Source organism: Actinia tenebrosa, unplaced genomic scaffold (assembly GCF_029948245.1).
Source record: "Actinia tenebrosa isolate PJP-AT-01 unplaced genomic scaffold, QUT_ActTen_1.0 PGA_scaffold6__47_contigs__length_16458017, whole genome shotgun sequence".
In the NCBI taxonomy this organism is placed as follows: domain Eukaryota; kingdom Metazoa; phylum Cnidaria; class Anthozoa; order Actiniaria; family Actiniidae; genus Actinia; species Actinia tenebrosa.
The window spans coordinates 3733242-3759774 of record NW_028292583.1 but is presented as its reverse complement, the minus strand read 5'-3'; the positions used below and the strand labels follow the sequence as shown (position 1 = coordinate 3759774).

The 26533-nt window shown below is 37.4% G+C and overlaps 4 protein-coding genes and 1 pseudogene across 7 annotated transcripts; 2 read left to right on the top strand and 3 right to left on the bottom strand.

The window, feature by feature from the left end:
- The first annotated feature begins 175 nt into the window (after positions 1 to 175).
- On the top strand, positions 176 to 4606 carry LOC116287486 (transcription factor IIIA). Its single transcript, XM_031694166.2, has 6 exons — positions 176 to 274; positions 1700 to 1794; positions 2029 to 2110; positions 2228 to 2316; positions 2924 to 3000; positions 3130 to 4606. Exons 1-6 carry the CDS (start codon positions 176 to 178, stop codon positions 3231 to 3233), a joined length of 546 nt encoding a protein of 181 aa, XP_031550026.1. The 3' UTR covers positions 3234 to 4606.
- LOC148905859 (uncharacterized) lies at positions 268 to 1704 on the bottom strand (annotated as a pseudogene).
- On the bottom strand, positions 3394 to 14380 carry LOC116287483 (steroid 17-alpha-hydroxylase/17,20 lyase). 3 transcript variants are annotated; one of them, XM_031694161.2, is made up of 2 exons: positions 14110 to 14380; positions 3394 to 6290 (listed from the first exon to the last, which is right to left on the bottom strand). In XM_031694161.2, exon 2 carries the CDS (start codon positions 6199 to 6201, stop codon positions 4702 to 4704), a length of 1500 nt encoding a protein of 499 aa, XP_031550021.1. In that variant the 5' UTR covers positions 6202 to 6290; positions 14110 to 14380; the 3' UTR covers positions 3394 to 4701. The 3 variants fall into 3 exon arrangements, with proteins under 3 accessions (XP_031550021.1, XP_088895197.1, XP_031550022.1); XM_089039071.1 differs by lacking the exon at positions 14110 to 14380 and adding an exon at positions 13287 to 13432; XM_031694162.2 differs by lacking the exon at positions 14110 to 14380 and adding an exon at positions 12827 to 12984.
- LOC116287484 (uncharacterized) lies at positions 8783 to 21897 on the top strand. 2 transcript variants are annotated; one of them, XM_089039075.1, is made up of 12 exons: positions 8783 to 8835; positions 15148 to 15352; positions 17560 to 17663; positions 17861 to 17948; positions 18547 to 18635; positions 18769 to 18848; positions 18950 to 19033; positions 19427 to 19473; positions 19631 to 19714; positions 20067 to 20162; positions 20754 to 20792; positions 21196 to 21897. In XM_089039075.1, the coding sequence occupies exons 2-12, from the start codon at positions 15239 to 15241 to the stop codon at positions 21706 to 21708; spliced, it is 1338 nt and encodes a 445-aa protein (XP_088895201.1). In that variant the 5' UTR covers positions 8783 to 8835; positions 15148 to 15238; the 3' UTR covers positions 21709 to 21897. The 2 variants fall into 2 exon arrangements, with proteins under 2 accessions (XP_088895201.1, XP_031550024.2); XM_031694164.2 differs by lacking the exon at positions 8783 to 8835 and adding an exon at positions 14458 to 14766.
- On the bottom strand, positions 21882 to 25538 carry LOC116287485 (tartrate-resistant acid phosphatase type 5). Its single transcript, XM_031694165.2, has 5 exons — positions 25254 to 25538; positions 23716 to 23937; positions 23299 to 23391; positions 22832 to 23046; positions 21882 to 22562 (listed from the first exon to the last, which is right to left on the bottom strand). The coding sequence occupies exons 1-5, from the start codon at positions 25474 to 25476 to the stop codon at positions 22305 to 22307; spliced, it is 1011 nt and encodes a 336-aa protein (XP_031550025.1). The 5' UTR covers positions 25477 to 25538; the 3' UTR covers positions 21882 to 22304.
- Positions 25539 to 26533: the final 995 nt, after the last annotated feature.

The following is a 26533-nucleotide window of genomic DNA, read 5'->3' as shown; positions in this document are numbered from 1 at the left end:
ATTACTCAAAATTAAATATCTAAATTGCAATTAAAGCATATTTTCAAACAAAATTAATAGTTAACTTCTTTTTTCTAAGATAAGATTGCATACAAATTCTTTTAAACTGATACCTGTGGTTCCTGTGGTAGAGGAGGTCTGGGAATGACCGGTTAGTCATTGTTGTCAAACAAACATGGCGGGTCAAGAAAACATCTGTGATTTTAAGAGTTGTGGCAAGAAATTTAAGAAGCTTCAACGACTAATCGAGCACAAGAGGACCCACACAGGAGAGGTAATTTGGAATCTGGTAATCTGGTAATCTGGTCCTGATTGGAGCTTGTCTTCTTTTTTGGAATTTGGAAGGTTTTAAGGTTGTACACGTGGAGTTAGGGGCTTGTCCGAACTAGCCTCCATTGTTTTTATTATATTCTAGACAAAGTCTATTCATTCTCCTTTAGATTGTATTGAACATCACTCCATAAACTACTAAAGTATTAATCTTGATTAATGTTGGTATCAGTTTACGGTGTGTGAGTTTATAGCCAGATCTAAACCAATAATTTATTACCTTTCGAACCGATCTCAGTTTGATACGCTTGTATGTAAATATCGATATCAATCGATATCAATTTATCGATTGATATTGATAATCGATGATCAATCAATGTCTGAAATCTTTGTGACCTTCATCGAATGCTATCCATATTGATATTTAAATCGATTGATTGGCAGAACAGCTTCTATTCTTGCGGGTACATTAATTCCTCCGCCAGGACACCACCTTCCCCTTGGATCATTAATCGGGTTGCCTGTTACAAAGCTAAGAATAAAAACCAAAGCCACTTAATAGGTATCACATGTTCCCTGGATTAATTGTCAGCTAGCTTACTTGATAGATCGTGCAGCACTCTAAGCACAAAAGTCAAAGACTGTTGAAAATTACAGTTCAATATTGCTGCTTTGAAGAGGCCAAAGCAGAACAACTAACTCTCGCTGTAAGTGCCCAAGCTGTCCCCGGCCTTTCAGGTCCAAAACTTTGAGTGCATTACCTCGGTCTCCCGTTTTCTTTCTTGTAATGTACTTCTCGCCCACGTTAACATCAAAAGAATACATTCACAGTAACCTTTAACAGCTACGTGGTAGATAGTTAACTTAACCACGTGATCAGACATGTTAACAAGCCTGCTTCGTTTGACAGCCTATATCCATGAGTTCAGTAGTTATTCAAATGACAGGTTCTCAGATGGAGTGAGACTCTGTGAGGTAGTGTCATTGATTGGCAATCAATGACCAATTTTTTTGTGACCTTCGATTGATCATCGATAGACCAATATCAATCGATATCAATTCGAATTATCAATTCTAATAATGGGGTACTCCAATTTGAAAAGGGCAGAATACTTATCACAGCTTTTAGGGTTGCTGATCTTCAATTTTTTTTGGTACATCTTAGGTTGTCACAAATTTGAAAAAGTACCACCAGAGACTAAGCCTGTACCTCTTAAGGTGGTTTTCAGTTAATAAGATACCTGAGATTATATTAATGACAGCCAGAATGACAGTTGTAATTCAGGGTATTTATTTTCAGTTCATTATCAGACTTTGATCATTTAGATCATACACTTGCACTGTAGATATATAATTGGTACCTTATAGGGATAAAAATCATAACTTGTGGCAGACCTCATCTTATGTAGCTACTTTTTCTTATTAACAGAGGCCCTGCTTGTGCCCAAAATGTGACAAGACCTTTGTTAGGGAGATGCATCTAAAAAGGCACATGCTTAGCCATAATGGCACCAAATCGTTCAGGTAATATACTTGTTTTATTCCACAAATTTAATGAGCCTGTTTTCATAGAAACATATTAATATTGACATCCACCATAATATTATTACTGCTTACAGTATTCTTTTAAATTCTAAATTCCATTTTGAAGTATGATTTAGTCATTAGGTCATACCAGAGGTAATTTATTTAGAGTATCAATAAGCCTTTTGTAGTCAAAAATGTTTAATTATTGTTTTTGTGATATTTCTGTTTTAGCTGTATGCATTGTAAACTTATGTTCACAACCAAACATTACTTAAAACGACATATAGACAGAGCACACAACAGGCCTTTTAAGGTGAGCATCTATTATGTTGATTGTCATTATAGATTCTTCGTTTTGAGAGAAGATATTTAAAACTGGTTATTATGGATTTCATTTCAATATTACCACTTGTGTTTGGTTTGCTTTTAGTGCCCTTATAAGGGCTGCAAGAAAGTGTTCAAAAGATGCAACCTGCTCAAAATACATGGTTACACTCACACCAATGAAAGGCCATTCAGGTTAGTGATAGAATGCATGTGCACGTAGCCTCAGGTGGGGACTCTGGGATTGAAGTACCTGTTATGCTTGTCACAAAATTTCGAAATATGCCTAAAAGATAGTGGACTTTCAAAAATGGCATGGCTTTACAATTTTTAACCCCTCAGAGATATCAAATTGATGATTTTTACCTGCTAAGAGCTAGATACAACAAGCACATCACCCAAAGTGCTCTCTCAGGACATGTAGCAAGCCAAAAGCTTGCAAATGTCTGCTCAGAATATTGATTCAGGAGTCTGAAAATCATGTAATTTTATTTTGTCGGAAGTCTTGTCTATTTCATGTGGCATGCCATAAAAGTAAATGGCATGTCAAATATTTTTTCAGCAGTCGAAAATAAAAAACCTTCATGATAGGCCAAATTTTTTTCTATTTCGAGCCCTGGCTATAGCCCCCCTACTTTTCCCCTTTGCATACTAGGTTCTTTTTTTATTTTCTAATCTTAGCCTCCCCCTGCCTACTTTTTAGCGTGCTATGCAGTCCTTGGAGCAGAGTTGAAAGTATTCCCATAATGTAAAAATCGACTTGCATATTCATATGCATACTATATACTTTGGTTTCCTACAGGTGCAAAGAACGTGGGTGCCATAGCGCATTCAACACTCCAGGCAAACTTGAAAGCCACAAAAAGCTACATAACTTGGGTAAGAAGTTGATATTTACTTTGTCTTATGAACCAGTTTGTTCTGTATGTATTTGATGATGTAAAAATTTATAGAATTTTTTGTTCAAATCCTAGCTAATACTTTTTGTTTGCAATTTTTTCCTCCAAGGGTTTCATAATTATTTCCCTCGAGTCAGAAATGACAAAATTGCGCACAGATGGTTGGAGAGGCATGTCAAATCACACAACTGCCTAATATTCTGCCAATGTTAGAGGCATGCATAATCCTGTTTGGGTGAAAGTCAGTGAGAGAAAAAAAATACATTCTGCATTCTTCCAACTTCAGACTTGTATCCTTGTACATAGATGTTTTGGGCAAATCAAAAATGGTAAATGTGGTACAAGCTATTTTTATGCAACACATCGCAACACATGTAGTTAATTCTATTCTTTATTGTCTTTTAAATTCATTTTTGTAGATAAAAACTATTTAGGTATAAAAACTTAGATTGACAACCATAACAAAAGGGAATTAAGTGATCATCTTTTGACCCTGTTCACTCCAGAAATCTTTGTCAATCATATTTCATTAGCCAGAAAAAGAAGTTTTCTTTAGTGAGGGATATATTAGACAAAATACCAGAAGAGTGGGTCAGAATCAAGGCATGAACATGCTTAATCTTGGAGTATGAAAGTCATGTGCATAAGATTGATTTGACTTTCATGCTGACAATTCAGTGCTTACTGAGTTAGATTGAATTTCATTTGATTTCAAAATGACAATTGGTACATATAAATTTTATCATGCATACAAAAAACCTATTATTTTTCTCCTAAGGAGAGTTTTATATTATTTTTCCAAGTTTCAGTTGGACTTTTTGAATTAAAAAACAGTTTAGCAAGAAACCTGAGCATTTCCCTAAGAAGTTCTTGTTTGATGTGTACTTCATTTGCTTTCTAAGATTGATTTTTTGATTCACCTTGAATCAATCACAACTTACTTATATTGAATGTATTAATTGTACTTATTGAAATCTTCATGAAAATATTACTATTAATTTAAATAATTTTTGTAAAATATAAATCATTTTAGTCCACTTTCATACCATCAAGTTCATTGATTCAGATTCATTACAAAAAAAAAGTAATTTAACAAAAAAAAAAAAAAATCTACCAGTTTTGTTCATTAAAAATATGTAGAGAAAATGCCATGTAGCTTTGGTGTAGGTAAACTTGAGGAGAATTTTATATTTGGATGAAAACTGTTATCTCTTGTTTGACCAATAGCGCAGCGCATCCGTGACATAAAAACGAAGGCAAAGGCAAAATTCGGACAAACAAACTTACAAGTTTACTTTCAATAGATAATTTTCACAGCCCATCGCAGTTGATCTTAGTTTACATGGGTTATTGTTGTAACTTTAAGTAAAAATAATAAAATCGGTTCGTATAATCCTCGTAGCGGTTAAACGGAATGCAATGTTTATGCGAATCTTTAAGCTATTTTAAGAATCAGTGCGCTGCGCTATTACCAAAGCTCACAGGAATTCTTCCCTATCCAATCTAAATAGTAAAAAAAACTTTTTCCATTTTATGTAATTTTTAAAAATAAATTTTGACGATAAAAATATCATTTTAAAAATCAATTAATGTATCTTTTTTGTCTTTTTTATCTAAAACACTAAAAACGCAGGGGAAATATGCAAGATTGTGGTCTGATGCAGCATAATGCATGCGTTGTTTAGAATCGCTTCTTAACCACAACCTTGTAGGGCTTGGGCGATTGTACTACCCCAAAGGTGCCCTCCATGTCTGGAGGCGGGACATCCGGTGGATTCTCAAACTTGAATTCATACAGCAATCTAGACAGGAACAAAAATAACTCGGTCTTAGCCAAGGACTCGCCCAGACACGCGCGTGGACCCAAACTGAACGGCATGTAACTCAGCGTTGATACATTGAGTAGCTTTCCTTGCTCATCCAGAAATCTAGTTGGCTCAAAATCGTTAGGGTTTTTCCAGTGACGAGGGTCATGATGAATCTGCCACAGATTGAATATAACCATTGTATCCTTGGGTATATTGTAACCTTTAAGCGTCGTATCAGTAGTAGTCTTATGCGGTGCTCCTACTACAAAGGGCGTAGCATGGCGGATGGTCTCCTTGATGGTCGCCTCAAAGTATGGAAGACTCCCGCGGTCACTCAAACTGGGCAGGCGTTCCCTTCCTATGACGTCATCAAATTCTTTCTGGACGCATGCTTGGACCTCTGGGTAAGATACCATGTATGCTAGAACCCAAAGAATTGTAGTCGCAGTGGTTTCCGCTCCAGCTAAAAACACATCCATCATAGTTCCAACTAGGTGATCATCGGTCAGGTACTCTTTAGTCGTGCATTCCTGGTCAGTGTTTGCCTCTTGCGCTGCTTTTAGAAGCTCGTACGTTAGATCTGGCACCGTTTCAGCGTCCTGAAATTTATCTCTGTGTTCAGCCAACTTGCGCTCAAAAAATCTGTCCCGGAATTCCACCGCTTCTTTAATGTCGCGCATTATTTGCACGGGAAGATATTTAAGCAACGGGAAAATGTCCAAAATCTGACCTTTAGCAAAGATTCTGGTGAGTGAAGAGTGGAAACGTTCTATCTCGTAGAACTCGGGATCGTTAAGACTGTAGCGCTCTCCAAACAATATTGCACATATGATGTTTAGGACCGCGTTAACGATGTTAGGTCTAGGGTTGAATGGATTTCCAAGATTGGTTTGAAATGTCTCGACTATAGCTTCGGCTTCAACAGAAATCTTATTCTCGAGGATTGACAGCCCAACCCCATAGGTCTTCAAAGCTGACAAGACGATCTTACGGTGCATCCTCCAGCCGGGTCCAAAGTCCCCAAGAACCACATCTTTGCCGTCTCTTGTTATCTGTTTTGCAACTTCTAATGAAGGTCGGCCAGCAAACTGAAATCCTTTCTGAACCAAAGCCTCTCTGGCTGTTTCAAAACTACTGACTACCACCATCAATTGTCGCCCAATCCTCAAGCATGAAACGTCTCCATACTTTCCTGAGGATAGCCCAGCATTTAATAACCTCTTGTGCGGTGACACATTGGTGGGAAACGTTACCAAGCTTATCAAACTTGGAACGCGAAACCCCGGCGGAAGATTTCTTGGTTCAGTCAGGATGAGGTAGATTTCCCACAGAACGATTGCAGCGAATACTAAGACCCCAACTTCTACAAACATTGCTTCGATATTTCAGACAACAGCGACAGTACGATTTCTAGTGATCAGTGCTTGGTCGGTCCTGCAGGAAGTCGGCGTTTCTTTAACAACTATAGAAAAAAATATAATTTTAAATTCATGTATATCTATGTCCTTACACTCTTAACATACCCTTAGTATATTTTTTCTGTTGTGTCTCGCTCAAATAGTGTTAGTCAGTGTCATGAGTGACAGGTTTCAATCGAATGAAAGCCTTACCCTGGATACTAGAGGTGTTAAAGTTATTCTCGCTGTGGCGTTTGCTGTTTTGATTCGGGAAAGTATGGACGGATGCTCGTCCGCCATAATCAGTTAGTCTAACGCTTTGTTCTGGTGAAACTTAACTCAAACCTGAGTCATCTTGAAATTAAATCCGCTATGTGGGCCAAGAATAACCTAAAGCTCCCTTAACTTTTGCCATTGAAATCAACCCTTGCAGGTTTTTTTTCCAATGCTACCATGCATCAAGGTCAGCGTGAATAAAAGTTAACCATCAATAAATCATAATAATAGTAGTAGTCATCCCGGATAACATTTATAAGTTATTGCGATTTTGAGCCGCCAATACTGGCTTATATTGACGGCTAGTTAGGAGGAATATAACGGCATATTGGCGGCTCTCTCCCGATCAAACCCCGGAGAGCCCGGATCAAACTTATACTAGAAGAATCGCGAGGGGCGGGACCGCCATTAATTAACGTGGTCATCCGAACCAAGCAAACAATGTACATAACTATTTTTTTATCCCCGTTAATAGTTGTATGGAACATTGTTACAATATATATATCACTGTGAGAAATATCTTAATATTGAAAGGTAATCTTTAATATCGCGAACGAAATACGCACATGATTCTAACTAGTTATGAGTTTTTAGATTAGACTTTTTGAGTTGAAATCCTTCTAATCCGAGATGTTTATTAAATCCCTCTTTTCCCCTGAACTACCCTATTCCCACATCATAAGTTCTGTCATAAAATTATGATTAGCTGAAAGTACTAGGGGTTACATTCCAATTGGATTGTAAGTTCACTATTTTAGCCATGTAAAGGAGAAGAGTTGAACTGAGGAGGCAAACAAATGTGTTGATGGTAAAATACACTTAAACTAAACTACTTAAAGGGTAAAGGGTACACTTTTGAACAAATTTGAGGTGAGAAAAGATAAGTATTCGGAAGTTATGAAAGAAAAATACACCTTAAATGTTCCAAAGTAAGATTAGGCCGTGTTAAATAAGCTCCAGCATACCAGCATATTGGGCAACCCAGTGCACGCTCCAAGAGCGTCTTGCTCATTACTAAAAGGAGAGGCTGCGCGATATTTTTTCTTAGGTGAAGTGCTTAATCAAATTTTTTTGGATTTACGCAATCCCGTCCTCAATTATCCAATGATCCCTCCCTTTGACCCTTTATCTAAGTAAATAACACAGTAGCTGTAAAAGGCCGCATTTGAACCAAGTTTATATTTCCTACAATGCTACTGAAAAGCAACCGGCTTATAACCATACCTAAATGTATTTATATATGCTGTACGTCAGGAAAGAAATATTAATAAAAGATAAAATATATATAAATAATAAACAAAAAATAAACTTTTTGATAAATTCTTGAAACATTGAAGTTTTCATTATTGTATGATTCCATAATGGACGACATCAGATATCGGCCTTTCCTAGCCATTGTTGTAATATTTGTAAAGGTTGGATCAATTTAAGTTATTTAGGATATCATTAAAAAAAGCTATTTGGCAGTCTATATAAGAAAGAGTTTCTAGTGTTGTAATATAAGAAAGAATAAAGTATCCAGTTTTTCAATGAAATAATGAGGATTTATGCAGCTTTGCCTGATGAATTAACAGCACCACAATCGGCTAACATCCAATTTATCAAGTTTGCACAAAAGCATTTTTCGAGATCTTGATTCGGTAGTTCATCAAGAAGAAGTCGGGCAAATCCTTTCTGTAATTTGATGGCTGAGTTCGACCCAATTACATTAGGTAATCATTCCATTACAGACCGGTTAAAGGCTTGATCGAATCCTGTATACTGATATTTCTTAATATAAGAAAATAAACAGCATAGCACAAGCCTTTTTAGTATTTTTTCCGCATGTTTTCGATATGAACAGACCAAGAAAGGTTGGCGACACTGTCTACGCCTGGTTAACTATGGACCAGGGAAAGGTTAATGTCAGAATAAACAGCCGGATGAACAGCCATGCAGTTTTCCGTGGTCCATTTACTAGTGATATAATAATATAATAATAATAATAATATTTATTTATAAAGCGCAAATACAAATCTGTTCTAAGCGCTAGTAAACAAACGACAAAGACAACGACAAAATAAAATTATTTACAAAGAATATGCTAATTTGAAGAGATAAGTTTTAAGTTCAGTTTTGAATGAGGCAAGACTTGATGCATTTCGGAGAGATATTGGAAGTGAGTTCCAGAGTTCAGGAGCAGCCACAGAGAAGGAGCGATGACCATAAGATTTAAGATTATAAGAATGTGCTGATAGAAGAACTTGTGATGCAGAACGAAGATTACGGTTCGGTTTATACACTGAAATGAGTTCCCGGATATAGATAGGAGATTGGCCATGAAGAGCTTTAAAAGTAAGTAATAGGATTTTATATTTGATTCTAGATTCAATTGGTAGCCAATGCAGATTAACGAGGATAGGTGTAATGTGGTCATGTTTATGGGAAAGAGTGATTATTCTGGCAGCAGCATTCTGTACAGATTGTAGTTTATCTAAGAGTTTGTTTGGTAAGCCAAAGAGCAGAGAGTTACAGTTGTCGAGTTTGGAGGATATGAACGCGTGGACGAGAGTTTCAGTTGTTTTCAAAGAGATGTATTTTCTTATTTTAGCAATGTTTCTGAGATGATAAAAAGAAGACTTGCAAATATTATTCACATGACGAACCAAAGTAAGATGCGTATCAAATATGACACCAATGTTCCGAGCATGCATTGAGGGCATTATCACATCAGAACCAAATTGAAGAGAAGGAAGAGTTAACTGTGGGCTGTGCTTTGAAGAAAATAACAGGAATTCAGTTTTGCCTTTATTTAGTTTCAATTTATTTGTAGTCATCCAAGCATCAATATCAGATAGACAGTTTTCAATCAGATTCATGGAATCATTAAGGGACAAATCATCATTACAGGAGAAAGGAATATATAATTGAGTGTCATCAGCATAAAGGTGGAAAGGCATTCTGTGTATTCGGAGGATATCAGCTACTGGAGAAGTATAAAGGAGATACAACAAAGGACCAAGTACAGAACCTTGAGGTACGCCACAATCAAGTTGAAGGGCTTCAGAAGAAAAATCATCAATGGAAACAAATTGAAAGCGATCAGTGAGGTAGGACTTAAACCATTGAAGAGCTATGCCAGAAATGCCAAATTTTGTATGGAGACGATCTAGAAGAATTTGATGATCAACTGTGTCAAATGCAGCAGATAGGTCCAAGAGTAGCATGGCAACACAAGAACGATTGTCAATGGAGTGGAGGATATCATTTTGTACTCGAAGAAGAGCAGTTTCACAGCTATGAAATGTTTTGTATGCAGACTGCAATGGTTCATGGAGATTGTTCAGAGACAGATAATCATTTAGCTGAAGGGAAACGACTTTTCCAATAATCTTGGAGATATTCTTTAAATTAGAGATAGGGCGATAATTTCCAAAAATTTCATGATCAAGAGATGGTTTTTTCAGTAACGGTTTTAAAACAGCAACTTTAAGAGAAGATGGAACAACACCAGTTTGAAGTGACAGGTTAACGATTTCACATATAGTAGGCAGTAATGCACCAAAATGTCCAAGTAGGAGACTTGCAGGAAAAGGATCAAGACTACAGGATTTAGATGACATCTTTTTCGCAATGGCTGATAATTCATCAATAGAGATAGGCGAAAATGAATCAATTTTACAATCCAGTTTAGGTGAATCCAGATAAGAGAAATCATTTGAAAGATGTGACGTAGGAACGAAGCCATTTCTGATGTTAACGATTTTGTTTTTAAAAGTAAACAAAATTGTTAGCTAGATCTGTGGATGAAGTTGAGGTTGGTAGTTTTTTCTCAGGTATACGGTGTAGCAATCGATCAATAGAACGGAATAGATCATTACTGTTAGAACCAGCATCAGTAATCAAATTAGAATAAAAATTCATTTTTGCATCAAAAATCAGTTTTTTAACAACATTACATTGATCAACATATAATTCACGGTCAACCTCTAATTTGGAACGTCGCCAACGTCTTTCTAGATTACGACGCTTTGTTTTATTAATTTGAATTTCGTCAGTATACCATGGAGCTCTTGGGCGAAGGGAGATGGATCGAGAACGTAAAGGAGCATGTTTATTTAAAATAGACGATAAAACAGAGTCATATTGAGTACACAAATCCGATAGTTGAGTAGCAGGACATTGATATAGTGCAGAGTTCATAATATCTTGTTGGAGACAATCAGCATCTATTGCACGAAGCTTGCGATAAGAAATGCTTTTTGATTGAAGTAGAGGCTTGTTTACAGATAACATACAATGAACAGCATAATGATCAGATAAAACAGGATCGTGTACAGTAAGGTTGGTCACAGATTTTTCATCAGATCTTGTAATGATTAGATCCAAAACGTGATTACTTTTATGTGTAGGTGAAACAGGATCAAGGACAGTCAGATTAAAACAATCGAGTAAATCCATAAAGCGATTAGCATTATTATCTTTAGTGTCATTGATGTGAAAGTTAAAATCTCCAGAAATTACCAGTTTGCCAGAAGATGTAACCAGTCGTTCCAAGAGAGTAGTGAAATCATCATTAAATAGCAAGCTATTTGAAGAGGGTGGACGATAAACAATAACAATACGATAAGTAGACGATTGATGATGAAGTAGCATTTCCATAAATTCAAAAGACGTGTGAGACATTGTTACATGATGATTGATTTTCAGGCTATTTTTATACATTATGCCAACACCTCCACCAGTACGATTTTGACGAGGAACATGACAAAACGAATAACCAGTAGGACAAATATCACGCACAATAAAATCAGAATTAGTATTTTTTAGCCAGGTTTCAGTTATAGCGAGAATATCGATTTCTCTTTCAACAACATAATCCTTAATTAAAAGAGATTTATTGTTTATTGAACGAGCATTTAAGAGACAAAATTTCATGTAGTTTGCAGTTGAGGTAGAAATTGAAGCAGGTTCAAGTGATGCAGGAATTTTAATGTTTGTTGTTGAAGCAGGTGATGATGAAATTGTAGAACGATCTGTACGATGACCACCTCGCTTGCCACGAAATCGAAAAAGCTTTAATTCCTTAAGAGCAGAGGAGCAGCAAGATGAAGGAGCTTTTGTATTACGGCGAAGTTCGAAAAGATTTGCTCTTGAGTATGTTATTAACGGCAGTTGACGGTTAAGATTTGAAATTCCAACTGTGGAATCCAGGATTTCTTTATTGTAATTAAGGACCGATGTTCTGTTATGGCCATAAAAGACATGGGATAACACAGGTGTAGATGTTAAATGTTGTAAAGAAAGACGAGGCATATCCAATGAACGATGATAATTATTTGTGTGATGAACCATATGAAGTCGTTGAACCGTAGTCTTGAGGTCAGAGTTAAACGAAGAAGGGCCAGGATTACGATGAATATCCATAGAAATAGTAATATCAGTTGGAGGATCGTGACCAGGAATAGATAATGAAGTATAACCATGCTTAGATATTTTTCCAACGGCAATACGAGACTTGTAGAAACCAGATTTGAGACGAAACGAAGTTAACTGACAAACATTCCAGGGAGATGAACTTGAAACCACTGAATTAATCACTAAACCAAAGTGCAGAGATTTACTTCTTTCAAGATCCAAATGACGATTAATGTTATAATTATCAATATAAGAAAAAGGGACTACATAACAGCGACAAACCATAAAAAACAATAACGTATATACAGACAAAGAATATGTGGCTGCCATGTTAGGCGCCGGAACAAGAACTTTTTGAAGCTGCTCTTGTACGTTGAGCAGCGTCATCAGCGTAAATGGACCGCAGCATACGTATACCAGATTAGTCTACTCTATTTCTTCGCAAAAGCGAAGGGCACACTCTCTACTGAAGTCTTCCCATTTATACAACCGGTTACGTAACCATAAATTAAGGTGATCGGCATTCATTTTCTTAGATCTGGCGGAAATTTCTTTCCCTTCCGCATTGAAATGACGGCTATTTGTTTTATTAGTTACGTATTTATTAGCTTAATATGGAATTTGAAAAAGATGTAGCCTCCTTTGCAGCCGTTCTTAGGGGAAACGTTGCGTGACGACCCTAAGAACGGCTTCAAAGGAGGTTAAAAAAGATGCGGTTCAGAAATAAAAGCAAACTTAAAAACAAACTCAACCGTTGGATGGCCAGCCTTCTTGAGTACAAGTTTTTATAAAACTAAGCTTGAAGATCAGTACCGGTTAAAAGTTACAGTAATGCGCTTGGTTTCCGTAATTTGATATTTTGGGAACCAATACTTTCACTTACACGTCCGAATTTGACAAAGCAAAACTCAAAACAAAACAAACTTACCGCGAACCTTAAATTTGCAGTTGTGCGTTGGATGGCCAGCCTTTTTGAGCACAAGTCGAAGATTACAGCTCAAAAGTTACAGTAAGAATGCGCTCAGTTTACGGAATTTGATATTTTGAGAACCAACTAGAATACCTTTCATGAAACGTCCAAATTTGACTTTTTGACCGCGGCATATTTTACAAGCCAAGGCAGGACTCCAGAATGCGATTGGCAAATATGTGCACAGGAATATTGACAAAAGATATCGTATAACATTCCTCCACAGGCTTAGGGCCCGTTATTCAGCCGTTTCCTAGTGCGAACGCATTTTAAAATCTTATTACTGGTCAACATTTGTCTTTCTTTACCAAACTTCAAAGACGCCGTCGGCCTGCATCGAAGCAGGACAAAATTTTGTTAAACGTCAAAACTGTCAGATTTCTCAGGATGGCGTGGTGGTAAAACGCTCGCCTCTCACCTCTGTGGTCCGGGGTTCGAATCCCAATCGCCCCATGTGAGCTGAGTTGGTTGGTTCTCTTTCTGACTCCGAGGGTCACGGTAAAATCAAATCTCACGGCAAAAAACAAGCAAACCCACGGCAGAACAAAGCAAACTCACCGCAGAACAAAGCAAACTCACAACAAAGCAAACAGGCTTTACAGGAAGCCCACACTTACTAGTACCACTTTAACAGAAAACCATGAGCTTTCCAAAAGTATTGCGGGCGCGCGTTCACTCTACAAAATGGCGGATTCTGAAAATGAAATTATACGATACTTGTTTTATCGTGGTTATAAATACGAAGAAATCATTAAAATGCTCTATAAGCATTACGATATAAACATGAGTTTAATAACGCTAAAAAGACGTCTGAAGCGGAGTGGCATCTTTCAAGAAAGAAAAAAAGTGCAATATTACGTAAGAATTGGCAATCATGGATGGTCCAGATTTATTAGTTGTTTATCGGTCAATTTATAATTGATATAATAGTTCCACGTATAATTGTACAAGAGCTAATGAAAGAAATAGACCCCGAAGGAGTTGAGCAAAGAAAAAGACACAAACTTAGAAGACGAGAGTAGTGTTGTCCAGGACCCAATGGTGCCTGGCACGCTGATGGATACGATAAATTAAAGCTCTATGGCTTCCCTATTCATGGCTGTGTTGCTTTACCACAATTAGAACAAAGCATAGCTGCTAAAGGGGATCTAAATTCAAAACGAGAAGGAGTCCACGCCAATCATAGCACGAGCAGATTTACACAGGAAGGCAATATTAAAGGCTGCCCATAATTTTCTCACCTTGAGTCCTGGTGTTTTCACTTCCGCCGTGGGAAAGTCACTTGAGCCGTGGCTTTTTCTCTTTATTTTGCCGTGGACTTAGTTTGTTTTGCCGTGAGTTCGGCCTTATTTTGCCGTGCGTTTATTGTACTACTTTTCCCAGTAGACCGAGGTAGTTGTGATTTTTTAATTGCCTTCGTAGCGTCTAGTATGTTATCCAGAACTGACATTTCAAATCGACCACGTGATGCCAATGTTGTAACACGAGTACAAGTTTTTTACACCACGTGATTAACATAACAGACGCTACGAAGGCGATTAAAAAAATCACAACTGCCTCGGTCTACTGGGAAGAGTAGTATTCTGTCGTGACTCACTCGTTAGTGCTGTGAAGTTGTGTTCTTTTGCCGTGACCCTTGTGGGCCACCGTATTTTCTCCGGTCCTCCGGTTTTTCCTTACTCCTCTCAAATCAACCCTAACTGGTTTAATAGAGCTGTGCTCCAGGGTCATAGATGGACTGTATCACATGCTTTCAGTTCGAATCCAGAGCCGTGGAGGCCCAATATTGGTCTAGCAACCGCCACAGACCTATAGGCAAATGTTGTATTTTCCTGGTAGTTATGATTATAACTACTACGGATCGCAAATGGATCCATTTCAACTCGTTCATAGCCAAGGTATTAGGATACGAAAAATGACAATTTGCTCGAAAAAAATTTTTTTTTTTTTTTCGTTAACTTTAAAACTTTTGTCTTTCATATGTTAGTGAAACTTCTTGCAATTTTTGATTGGAAAAGCCAAAATTTTGAGACAAATCGAAATCTTGACTTTATCAAGACCGGAAATGTCCCGTCGCTTGCAATAACGTTGAGTCCAAATGCTCCTTTGTCCTTGTAAAAAGATCCCGCATTGCGATCGTCCAGAACAACAGATAATTTGACAAGTGATGACAAAATGGAAGGCTCAAGGTGTTTTGACCAACACCATCGTGGCTCCCTGCAGCTTCCGGCTCCAAACAAAAAAATGCATTTATATCGTGTTGTAACATTCCTCCACAGGCACAAAACTTCAAGCCCAACGTACACATCGGTTTACGCTCCCTCCCCTCTCTTGTTGTAAGTTGTTGTAACTACTACCCAGTCCTTGTCGATGATTCATCATAACAATATGGAGGACAAGAAGAGGATCGAATGTGATGTATGTGGCAAGACTTTTAACAAAAACTGGAGGCTTATAGAGCACAAAAGATCGCACACAGGAGAAGTAAGGAATTGGTTTTTTATTTTTTGTTTGATTCTATGGCATGAAATTCAGGTATTAGTTGGATATGAAGTGAAAATTCCCGTATTTTCTAGTTGCACGTGGTGTACGTTTCAACGTCGTTCAAAATTTGTAAAAATACTCAAAATTTGATGCCATAGTAGAACCTTAACTCAGACCAAGGATTATAATTAAAGATCTTAGTTTGGATGAGGTATTCTGTTGTTAATTTTTGATAGATAATCATTAATATATAAGCTTAGTACAATTTCGATAGAACTGTCCATTTTGGGATTGTAATTATCATCAATCGGTATGAAAAGTATAGAATTTTGCTTAATTCGAACGATTTTTCATTCCTAGGAATAGCCCGGAGTAGTCAATCGATAAAAATCGATAGAAATCAGCTGATTTGTATCGATTTTTATGGGAAATCGTTTAAAATCGATAAAAAAATTGGTGTGAGTTCGATTTTTATCGATCAAGATTTGACAGCTTTAATTCGATCCAATAATGAGTACAATCATATAATCAGCTTTATTTCACGGAAAGTATTCTAAAATATCGATGATAGTGCAATAGATTTTATAACTATTAAGTCACAAGTAATTATATGTAGATCAGGCAGCTAATTATCCAAGTACTTTTGCTGTCTGTTCACTGATCACTATAACAAACTGAGAGTATGTGGACCGCGTAGCACTAGGAATGAGAATTAGGAATTTAATTCCAAGGGCTTTCGCCCGGATTAACCTCGTTCCCAAGCACTACAACTTACCTATATTATCTTCTACTATTTCATTAGTGCTACGCGGTCCACATACTCTCATCTTTGCATCATAATTACCGCGACCTAACATCTATTTCACCCCGGCCTGCTCTCAGTCTGACCTCTAGCTCAGCTGGTAGAGCATCGGTAGTACAATTCCGAAGGTCGTGGGTTCGAATCCCAGCGAGGTCGGAAATTAATTTTTCCGAATTTAATTCCAAGGGCTTTCCCCTGGATTAACCTCGTTCCCAAGCACTACAACTTACCTATATTATCTTCTACTATAACAAACTCCTAGTTTGTGTCAAGCCATGGTTACGAAAGAGTAATTGTCGGTGGTGTCAATCCGTAGCCACACCGCCCTCGTACGATCATCGATAGAAATTGTTCAAGACATAAATCGAAAAAAATTGATATGTATATAATCAATCAATCGATAAAAATCGATACAAAAATTTAGTGTGAGTTCAATTTTTAATGATTGATAGATACAATCGATATCAATCAAATCAGCGGTATCGATTGTTATTGATTTATCGATCGGCAAAATCGATATCGATTTTTATCGATTGACTACTCCGGGGAATAGAAATAAAAGGTTAATATTTTTTGATTAAAAAATGGTCTGTTGGGGAACCCAAAGTGTTTTGTTATCATACATTTTCAAATATTTTGTGTTGAACTCGGCGGCTGTGAAAACCATCGATAGCAAAAAAAAAAAGCACAGTATGGCCAGACATGAAGACTAGTCAATGTGAATGATACTGGTCAACATAGCCTGCATAGTGGCACTTTCAGGAGGGGAGGAGGAATGGAAGTGGGACTGGGGAGGTCCTCCTATTCTTCATCTTCCCTTCCCCTCTTCTCAAAGGTTACGTAGGCAATGGTCAACAGCACAAGACCGTTTGGCAAGACAGGTGCCAATATTGGCTGGACAGTTCAACACAGCCAATATGTTTAGCCTTGACAGTGCAGTTTGCAAATGTATTAGAGGCATTATCAACCTGTTGATATATATGTCAGGCACATTGTTTCTGTTTAAATAATGTTTAAGTAATATAAACAGTATGAGTGGCTGTGTTGTATCCGATATACATTTGTATATCAGATACAACACGGACACGAATACTGTAGATTACTTATCAAACGTCTAGGTTAGTTATTTTGTGTTTTGCTAAAATTTTAAAGATAAAAGTGAATCTGGCCAAGAAAATCCATCTTAAAGTTTATGCAAATGAACAGGATTCTGTATCTGATTTACAAAACTCTTCACGGTCGTGATTTCTGTTGTGTTTTCCTCATGAATTATTAAGAGTTTAATAACTTCATGTACAAATCATGATAGATACTAGTGGTTACCTATGTATTTATTTACCAGCTCATAGATTGATACTTAGAAAATCTTTGTCTTTAATAATGGCTATTGTATTGTGCATTTTAGCGCCCATTCCAGTGTAATCATGAAGGTTGTAACAAGACATTTGTAAGACCATACCACCTCAAAAGACATCAACTGACATCTCACTCAGAAGAAAAACCATTCAAGTAAGCTCTAATAAAACTTATATTTTAGGCTTAGGACAAGCTGCAGGATGGGGACCTGACCCCACCCCCACCCCCCATGAGCTCTTTGATATAATGATTCTTAAAGGGTGTGGGGCCAGAGTTAGGGATTTTTATTTTTTTGTATTCTAGCTTGGTAACTATTGATATTTTTTTGCATTATATTCTTGTCTTGTTAGGTGTTCATATCCTGGATGTTCCTTGGCATTTTCTATCAAGCATAACTTAAAAAGACATGAGAAAAGAGCTCATGATAAACCATTTAAGGTATCCAACAATGTGGTTAAATATATTTTTTAATGAATAAAGGATATTATATATTTCTGCCATTGATAAGTATAGGAAATAGCATGATCTCTAGTGCAATTTGGAAATTAATAGACACGAGTAATGTTTTGAAAGTTCTTGTAATTGCACGAGAATTCCAAATTGTATGAAAAGATCGTGTGATTTTTTGTTTATAGTTCACTCAACAAAATTTCAGTAAAAGATGCGAAGCGACGCCGTTCAGTCCAATTTTCAGTCAGTCGCACAACTGAAATGCATAAAAAAGATTAGTTCTTACGGCTTTAAAATTTTATTTATATGTTTTTTAAGTACAAAATGATAGAACATAATTGTTTTGACATTGTTTTTGCCGTGTTGCCATATCGACTTAATTCGAATTAATAGTGAAATAATAAATGCTACAATTGTACTCCTCTCGACCAATCAGAGTTGCGTAATTTTGTTGAGTGTACTATAAATAGATCTATAGTATGTGAAATGTTTTATGGAATAATTTGTTGTATGTCATGCATATTTTGTATAATATTTATGGTAAAGTGAAATTCACTTGCGTTCTTGTTCATCTGTTTATGAACAGTGTAAATTTGAAGGATGTTGCAAGACATTTAGTAAAGGAACTCAGCTACGAAAGCATGAATGTGCTCATGAAAATAAACTGCCATACAGGTAATGGATAACCAGATAAGTAATGTGGTTGATACTTCATCACTGTACTAATTATAGTTAAGAGCTCCGCTTTGTTTCTTAATTGTTTTTTTTTGTTTGTTTGTTTTTAACTTATATTTTTGATCTTCGGAAGCTGTGAAAGAGATGGTTGTGATGAACGTTTTGCTACAGCACAAAAGTTAAAAATACATATTATTAGGAAACATGAGCAAGGTAAGGAAAAATCTCACATTTCTTTCTGAATGGACCTTTATCACTCAGCACTATGCGCAAGGCTACACGTATTTATAACTGCTATCGATTTGTTTTAACAGGTCAAGTTTATTTTTGTTCGCATGAAAACTGTGGAGAAAGTTTTTCTAGGTTTCATGACCTTAATAAGCATGTTACTAGCCATGGTAAGTGACAAACATTATGAACATTAAAATTCATATTTTATCGCTTATTATTTATTTATTAGTAATGATATGTTAGAATCACTGCATTTTTTCCGTTTCTTTATATTGTTCTTGTACTTTATTCATGTCTAGTCACATATCACAGGAATGCAGGACATGAGATAAGACCTTGATTCAAGGGTTTTCTCAGTTCTTTGGCTTTCCTCCCTCCACAAAACTCAACACACTACCTGATTTAATATAAGTATTAAGGGTTATAGCTGCAGTGTCCTGACTTTGATCAGCCCATCCCATAGGATGGTTCATCGGGGATTGATGTTATATGTTTTTTATATCTACGATCATATTATTTTTATGTGACAGTGACGTTCCTGGTGTTTTTTTCCCAATAAGGTTACAAGTGTTTAAAGTGTGGTAAAGTGTTCAAAGAAAGATATGAGGTAACTTCGCATAGGCAACATGAAAGATGTAGTTTATGATTGGTATCTCCTTCAGTTTGAATTCAATCAGATTGATTTGAATGTGATGATAATGTGTGGCCAAGAAATAGCCATTGCTATAACAACACTGACTGTTCCTTCCTTTTGCTTTACCCAGCTTAAAAGACATGCCGTCATTCATGATGATGAAAGAAAAGTTTTTAAATGCCCAGTAGAGGAATGTGATAAGTTTTACACAAAGGTATGTTTGTTATGCAACTAAATAGACCGCCTTACCTTGGCTGTAATGTTTTCCCCATTTCATACCATGTGTCATTCTCTTGGTTTGAGTTGTATCCATGTCTTCTCATGTGCAACCATGAAACAAAGAAATGATACTCTAGAGAATGACATGTGGACTGAAGTGGAAAAACATTACATCCAAGGTAAAGAGGTCTCATCCCAAGCAAGTGAATCAGACAGTCAGTTAATGAATAGCTAGATGAATGAAAGATAAGCATGAATGATTAAAAAACAAAATAAGTCAATGCCTTAATTAGAATAAAACTTTGGATTCTGTTAGCGAATGTTCATGGTTTTTTTTTCCTTTAAAGGCTTACAACCTTAAAATACATGTCCAGTGCTATCATGAAGGCATGAAGTCTTTTTCTTGTGATGTTGAAAACTGTGACAAACAGTTTGCTTACAGGGTAAGAAAGGACACATTCTTTGATTACACACAACATTACTAGTCCTGCTGTGCTGGGTGAATTAAATAAAAAATTTTCATTGGTTCCATTTTTTATGTCGACCAACATGACAGTCATGTCTATTCTAATTTCATTCTCTTGGGCATTACTACCCATGAAAGCAATAGTCCCCTTCACAGTTCCATGCACCATCTTTAAAGGTAACCGAGAACAGAAGTGACCTCGCAATAATAGAGACATGTGCATAATTGTCCAGAGTGTCACAAAAAGTCTCCCTTCATTGAAAGGTTTTCTTTTTTCTCGCTTTGATGTAGAGGGATGGTAACCTTACAAGATGGCGCCACATTGTGAAGGGACTATTATTTTATTGAAGGTCCATAGAGACATATTTTCTATAGTAAGTCTAAGATGCGTTAGTTTTGAATATTACGATTTTAAAACAAGTATGGACTGCACAATCAGTCACCTTAACGAGTGAATGAAGTTCACAAAAAATAAGTCTAACAATTCACAGGGTATTGTACCAGTCAAGTATCTTATTTTATCATCAGTATAAAGTAGCTCTAAAACGTTTTTCTTTTAACATTTAAGAGATCACTTGAGAAACACATGGAGTTAGCTCACGCAAAGGTTGGTTACTTGGATCGTATTTCTTAGTTAGAATAAGAGAAAAATATCAAATATCTAATTTAGCGTTAGTACGTACGAGTTAGTGTCATAGACGCGTTGCATACAAATTCTAAGGCCTAGGGCAAACGTCGAGCTTTCCATGCACCGAACTCATTAAGAACAATGGATATCAGGTGATAATGAGGCGACATTCTTTGATGTAATTAAGTTCGGTGCATGGAAAGTTCGACGTTTGCCCTAGGCCTAATGTTCTGATTTCCTGAGTCGGTACACACGGTGTGACGGGGACACCCAATCTTGCAAGCAACTATACTGTTGCACCGCATGTCCATCCCTGCATCTGCCACCGCGTGTCCAGTTGACAGTTGCTAAATTGTTTTTGCACAACTTTTCTAATGATTAGAAAAAGCCAGCACCAAAGAGAAAAAAGAGCCACAAAACAAGCAACAAAAAACCTAGAGTTGAAGATAAAGAAGAAACAAATGCCACATCTGTAGATCAAGCAACAGGTGGTAGAAATGATGACAGGAGCTCTGAACAGCCGAAGGAGGCGGAAGAAAAGGAAGTGATGACGGAAACTGGAGAGAAGAGATTCAAATCTTGTGCAGAAAAGAAGGACTCCACATTAAATGATGTTGATAATGGTGATGATGGTAACGAAGGCAGCTGTGCAAATGATGATGATGAGGATGATGCGAATGAGGATGATGCGGATGATGAGGAAAGGGTCGATAAAGCTTATCGTAATAAGAGTGGTAGCAAGAATGAAAGTTGTGATAAAAATCAAAATGAAAAAAAGATTGAAGATGAAGAAAATGATGCAGGAACGTCCCAAGAGAAAGGAGATTTGTTTATGACAAAAGAACACTGCGTTCCTGGTGCAATAAAAGAGCAACCAATCCCTGTAGCTACATAATTGTAAACAGACTCTTATAGATTTACAAACACATTATATTATTAATTCAAAATATCGTTTATTTCCGTTCGATGTCAATTCTAATGGTAAAAACGTGGCATTTCTATGTTCTAACGATAAATAATTCAAGATTATAATAATATTTTGTTGACATACAAGTTTCCCAATAAAAACGACTTAAATTTGTAATTATTTATATTTTGCTTAATGATTTTAGCGATATACTGTGAGATGTGCTATTTTGACGAAATATTGAAATTGGTGACCAAATAAGGGAAGAAAAAAATTGGTAAATGAAGCGTAAATTTAGGTAGCATTGTGCGCGCAAAGCCGGATGGTTTGAGTTTGAAAATGAAAACCGGTTTCTCTCGGTTTCTCTCTTCTCTGTTCCCATTTTCACATCTTGATACTATTGCTACCAGAATACTTTTCGTAGTTCCTTCTGTTGGCCTAAAAGTAAAATCATTATCATGCACTCCCGACGGAGTAAAAACTTGCAGATTGAAGAGGATTCTGCTATCAGTGTTGTCAAGACGTGATAAGGCAATGGATAATTTACCATAGAAAATGTTGAATTCAAGGTCACTTTAACGTTTTTAGTGAATGTTGTGTTTGTACTCCCTAGAGTGCAGTGCTCTTGTGTAGAGTTGTCTACCCTCGGCATCGATAAAAGTAAGCAGCATGGAGCTTGGTGAAGCTTGAATTGTTGCAAATCCACCATAACTGTAAGGGTTGGCCCAATAGAATTGTAGACTCAATGCAGGGATGTCATCCTTGTGATCAGTCTTGTTAGCCACATAAGCACCAGAACCACTAACAAAGTAATCGACACTGGACTTGGGGTCCTTGATGTGCTGCAAGAGAATGGAGAGTACGAGCGTGTGCATCAGTTATCTATACACTTACTGCGCATGTTCGGACTCCTTTCGGCAATACAAATACAAAGTTAGTCTATCAAGATGAGTGAAATCTAGAGCCAATCAGGAAAGAGCAGAAACATTAGCATAATGATCTCAGCCAATCACGATGATTAATTTTTATAAGTTGGAATGCCTTGCTTTCATCCAACATTCTGACTGATTTATTAATATCGTAACTTTGTGTCCTCTGCCCGTGTACATACCTGAAGATTGTGGTCGTGCCCCGATAAGTACGCTGTTACATCGTACTTCTCCAGTAAAGGCTTTAGCCTTTCCACAAGGCATTGAGTAGGGCCATGTTCAGCTATGGACCATACTGGGAAATGCCCTCCAACTAACAAGTACTGAGCTTGAGATGACTTTAATGTCTTCTCTAACCAGGACCACTGAACCTCGGCATCGTCGATGGAATCTGGACCTATAACAAAATAGATTGCTATCAATACTATAGATGTCAGTGTCGCTACCTGTTCGGTATACTACGCAATGTTCCTGCAATATCTTTTTTCTCGCGCAAACTTGGTGAAAGCGAATCATATGAGAGATATCTAGTGTATGACGTTATGATCATGTACACCCTACCTTCATGGAAACGGGACCCCCTTTAGTATCTCGGATATTTCTGTACACCGCCCTAACATTCACGTCCGTTGTCTACGTCGTCACTTACCTTGAGCATTGTTTCCACCAAGGAAATCATGAACTGTGTTACCACATAACAAGACAGTGTCAATCATCACCAACTGCAGTTTCTTGTCCGTTCCTATCCAACGAAAAGCATCCTCTTGTGAGTGTAACACGATAAAACGTATTGGCAAGGAAGGAAGATATACTCAAAAACCCAACACCATATCTATGATGGTTTCTATGAAACTCTATCAACCAAAAGCAAACACTGTTTGAGGAATTGGCCTTTTTAGTAGACCTATACAGTTGAGCAGCCAAATCCGATGGTCCTCACCTCCAACAAGCTTGCTATAATCTTCACACCTCCAAAGCTGCCACAGCTCTAACTCCCATTCTCTACACCTTTTTGACAACCCTTCCCCTTACTTCAATTCATTATCTATCATAGCGTTTCCTTTACCTGGAATGGTCCAGTCTTTAGTATAGTAATAATATGGGAAATTCCATCTGTTAGATTTCTGGCTGTACGCGATTTGTGCAGAAGCGTTACCATAGTGATCGTGGTTTCCGGCACAGAAATACCAGGGAATCTGGAGAGACTTTGATGAGAAAACATTCTCAAACGTTTCCTCAAATCTTTTGTCGTTGACATTCTTTACGCCACTAAAGTAAAAATTGTCTCCTGAATATCAAGGAAAATAAGAAAAGTTAAGTTTTCACAGGTATTGTTTTGCGTGACCTTTTCAACCGTGACAAGTCTGATCTGCGCTAATAATGTGCCACTTCGCATCTCTTTTGTATGCAGTCACTGAAAAAGCTCGACTAATCGTTTTTATTGAGAACAATTATGGGAGCAAAAGCCAATCTCCAAACGAACAAGATGATTCACTTATTACCAAAAAGTTGTAACATTCCCATCTTTTGGAATGGCAAATATATTTCTTCGATTCGAATTGTCAAAGCCTAAAGCATAGAAATGACTTGGAGAACAAGCCACTGATCCCGAAGGACTGATATTCAGGCTAACTGGACAGTTTCTTTCATTTTTAACTCGTGGATACGCGAAGCGTAGAAACGAGTTATTGTGAGGGGTCTGAATATGCAAATGTGTCACTCGCTCACTCACTCACTCACTCACTAAGATGTTAGCAGATCGATAATTAAACGTTTAGCGATCGTCTTACGTCATCCGATTACGAATGTTACACGACACTAACAAGCACAAAGCTCTTATACCATATAGATTACTTTGATGTTTATATGAGGAAACGAAATGCTCATGTTCCATGTGGGATCAGTTTCTAGCACTTGTAGACGCCGTGGGGGCCCACTGTGCATGCGCACACTCGCACATAGTTTTATCTTCGAATTATTCAATTCATATTAAAAGAATCAAGGAAAGATGCAAGTTGAAGTAAAATTATACAATTAACGCCTGAAATAAAATTTCAATGAGTTAGACCTTTTTTTCTGATGTATTTTAAAAAGGTAAACAAAAACGCTTATTAGGTACGACGTCAACATTTCGATTTCAGACTGAGACTCGTAGATCGAGCCGGTTATCGAAAAAAATAATTAGAACTCAAGAAGAGAGTCGAAAAGTGCAACAAGTATCCACGAGTTCGCCTAAGGGCCTTTGATTCGATTTCACATTACCACGTTACGTCATCACGGCCATGTTGGTGCCGTTTAACAAAAGATTTCTCGTTAGCATCCATTGTTAACGGCACCACAATGGCCGCCATGTTTTTGTCTTTTGACTCTCTTGGGAATACTTGCAGCCAATCAATTCCCTGCTTCTATGTAGACGTTTTTACCTCTTTACTCTTAAATGTTCTCAGCTACTCATCGGGCGAGAAGTATAGGGACTACATGTAAAGCTTACGTGAATATATATGAATATGACTAGCTAGGCCTGGCTGTTTAATGATGATTGTAAGACAAAACAAACCCTTGAGTGGGCTAAGAAGAAAGAAAATGGTCATGAGTCAAACGTACCCAAAGCAACGATAAACTGTGCTCCAAGTTGTTCAGATGTCTTGCTCATCTGCTTGGCAACAGCCGATTCTATTGGAGTTTTGTACGGAAAGAAATTCAATCCTCCCCAGTCACCAAGGACTATAAAATTCAGCTGGTCTCTTTTGACCGAGGTAGAGAAGCCATGAACTAGGGCAATAAATCCCCAAAACCAAAAGAACATGGTACTTTTGATCGTCGACATTTTTATGTTAGCAACTCATGTGACCTCGAGAGGTTGAATTTCGTTATCTTCAAAAACAATTTAATCCTCGGCTCTGACGTAATGTTTTCCCATTTCAGATCACGTGTCATTTCCTAGAGTATCATTTCTTTGTTTAACGGTTACACATGAGAAGATGCATGAATATGGATACAACTCAAACAAAGAATATTATTCTCAAGGGAATGACACGTGGTCTGAAATGGGACAACATTACGCTCGAGCGCTACAGAGCCGAGGTAATATTTCACTAATCAGGATTATGTTGCCGCATTGAGGCCCGGGGGGGAGGGGGGTACTCCCATATATGGACTATACGGGCATGATCCGCTGAACAGGGTATGGTTTTTGGAGCTTCTTGTCATAAACAGGGTATGCAATTTCACTCAAGTTCAAAGTTCTTCCTGAGTTTGTTGTCGTATTCAGGGTTTCTACTTTCGTATTGACCGAAACTGGTTATCATGGTCGTAAAAAAACAATACGCGAGATGACATGATAATTGAAACGGGAACTCAGTGCAATTAATTATATCTTTTGTCATAAACAGGGTCTACAATTTTTTTTTTGTCATAAACAGGGTACCCCTTTTAGAATCCCAGCGGAACACCCCTACCCAAATTCTGGCGAAGTACCCCCCCGGGCATTGAGGTCACTCACCAGTCGGCAAGTACTATATGGCGCGCCGTTTGTTTCAAAATATTTTGTGTTCCAATATAACAAATGGTATCGTGATACACTTTTACTCCTTTGGTAGACAGTTTTCATCGCCACAAAGGTACGCCACAAAGGCTTATCTTTGTCTCTTTCTTGTGACGTCTTTTCCTTCTTTGACAGCTGTGATGATATACAATTTTACGCTTGATATACAATTTCACCTAGCCTCCTCCGCAGGCAACTCTATAAACTCTGACATACTCCAGACTCCGGCTCATTAATAGCTAGAGAAACTAGAGAAAGCCACAGAGATGCCTGCGGCGGAGGCTAAATTTCACCCTTGATATACCCAATTTTATCGCCGGGTCCACTACAGCCTACAAAA

Coding starts and splice junctions, on each gene's coding strand:
- LOC116287486 (XM_031694166.2), top strand. CDS start 176: ATGGCGGGTCAAGAAAACATCTGTGATTTTAAGAGTTGTGGCAAGAAA. Junction 2,317..2,923: donor ACCAATGAAAGGCCATTCAG/GTTAGTGATAGA, acceptor GGTTTCCTACAG/GTGCAAAGAACGTGGGTGCC. Junction 3,001..3,129: donor CAAAAAGCTACATAACTTGG/GTAAGAAGTTGA, acceptor TTTTCCTCCAAG/GGTTTCATAATTATTTCCCT.
- LOC116287483 (XM_031694161.2), bottom strand. CDS start 6,201: ATGTTTGTAGAAGTTGGGGTCTTAGTATTCGCTGCAATCGTTCTGTGG.
- LOC116287484 (XM_089039075.1), top strand. CDS start 15,239: ATGATTCATCATAACAATATGGAGGACAAGAAGAGGATCGAATGTGAT. Junction 15,353..17,559: donor AAAGATCGCACACAGGAGAA/GTAAGGAATTGG, acceptor TGTGCATTTTAG/CGCCCATTCCAGTGTAATCA. Junction 18,636..18,768: donor GAAAATAAACTGCCATACAG/GTAATGGATAAC, acceptor GATCTTCGGAAG/CTGTGAAAGAGATGGTTGTG.
- LOC116287485 (XM_031694165.2), bottom strand. CDS start 25,476: ATGTCGACGATCAAAAGTACCATGTTCTTTTGGTTTTGGGGATTTATT. Junction 23,047..23,298: donor TGGTGGAAACAATGCTCAAG/GTAAGTGACGAC, acceptor ATTTTGTTATAG/GTCCAGATTCCATCGACGAT. Junction 22,563..22,831: donor GGCACGACCACAATCTTCAG/GTATGTACACGG, acceptor ATTCTCTTGCAG/CACATCAAGGACCCCAAGTC.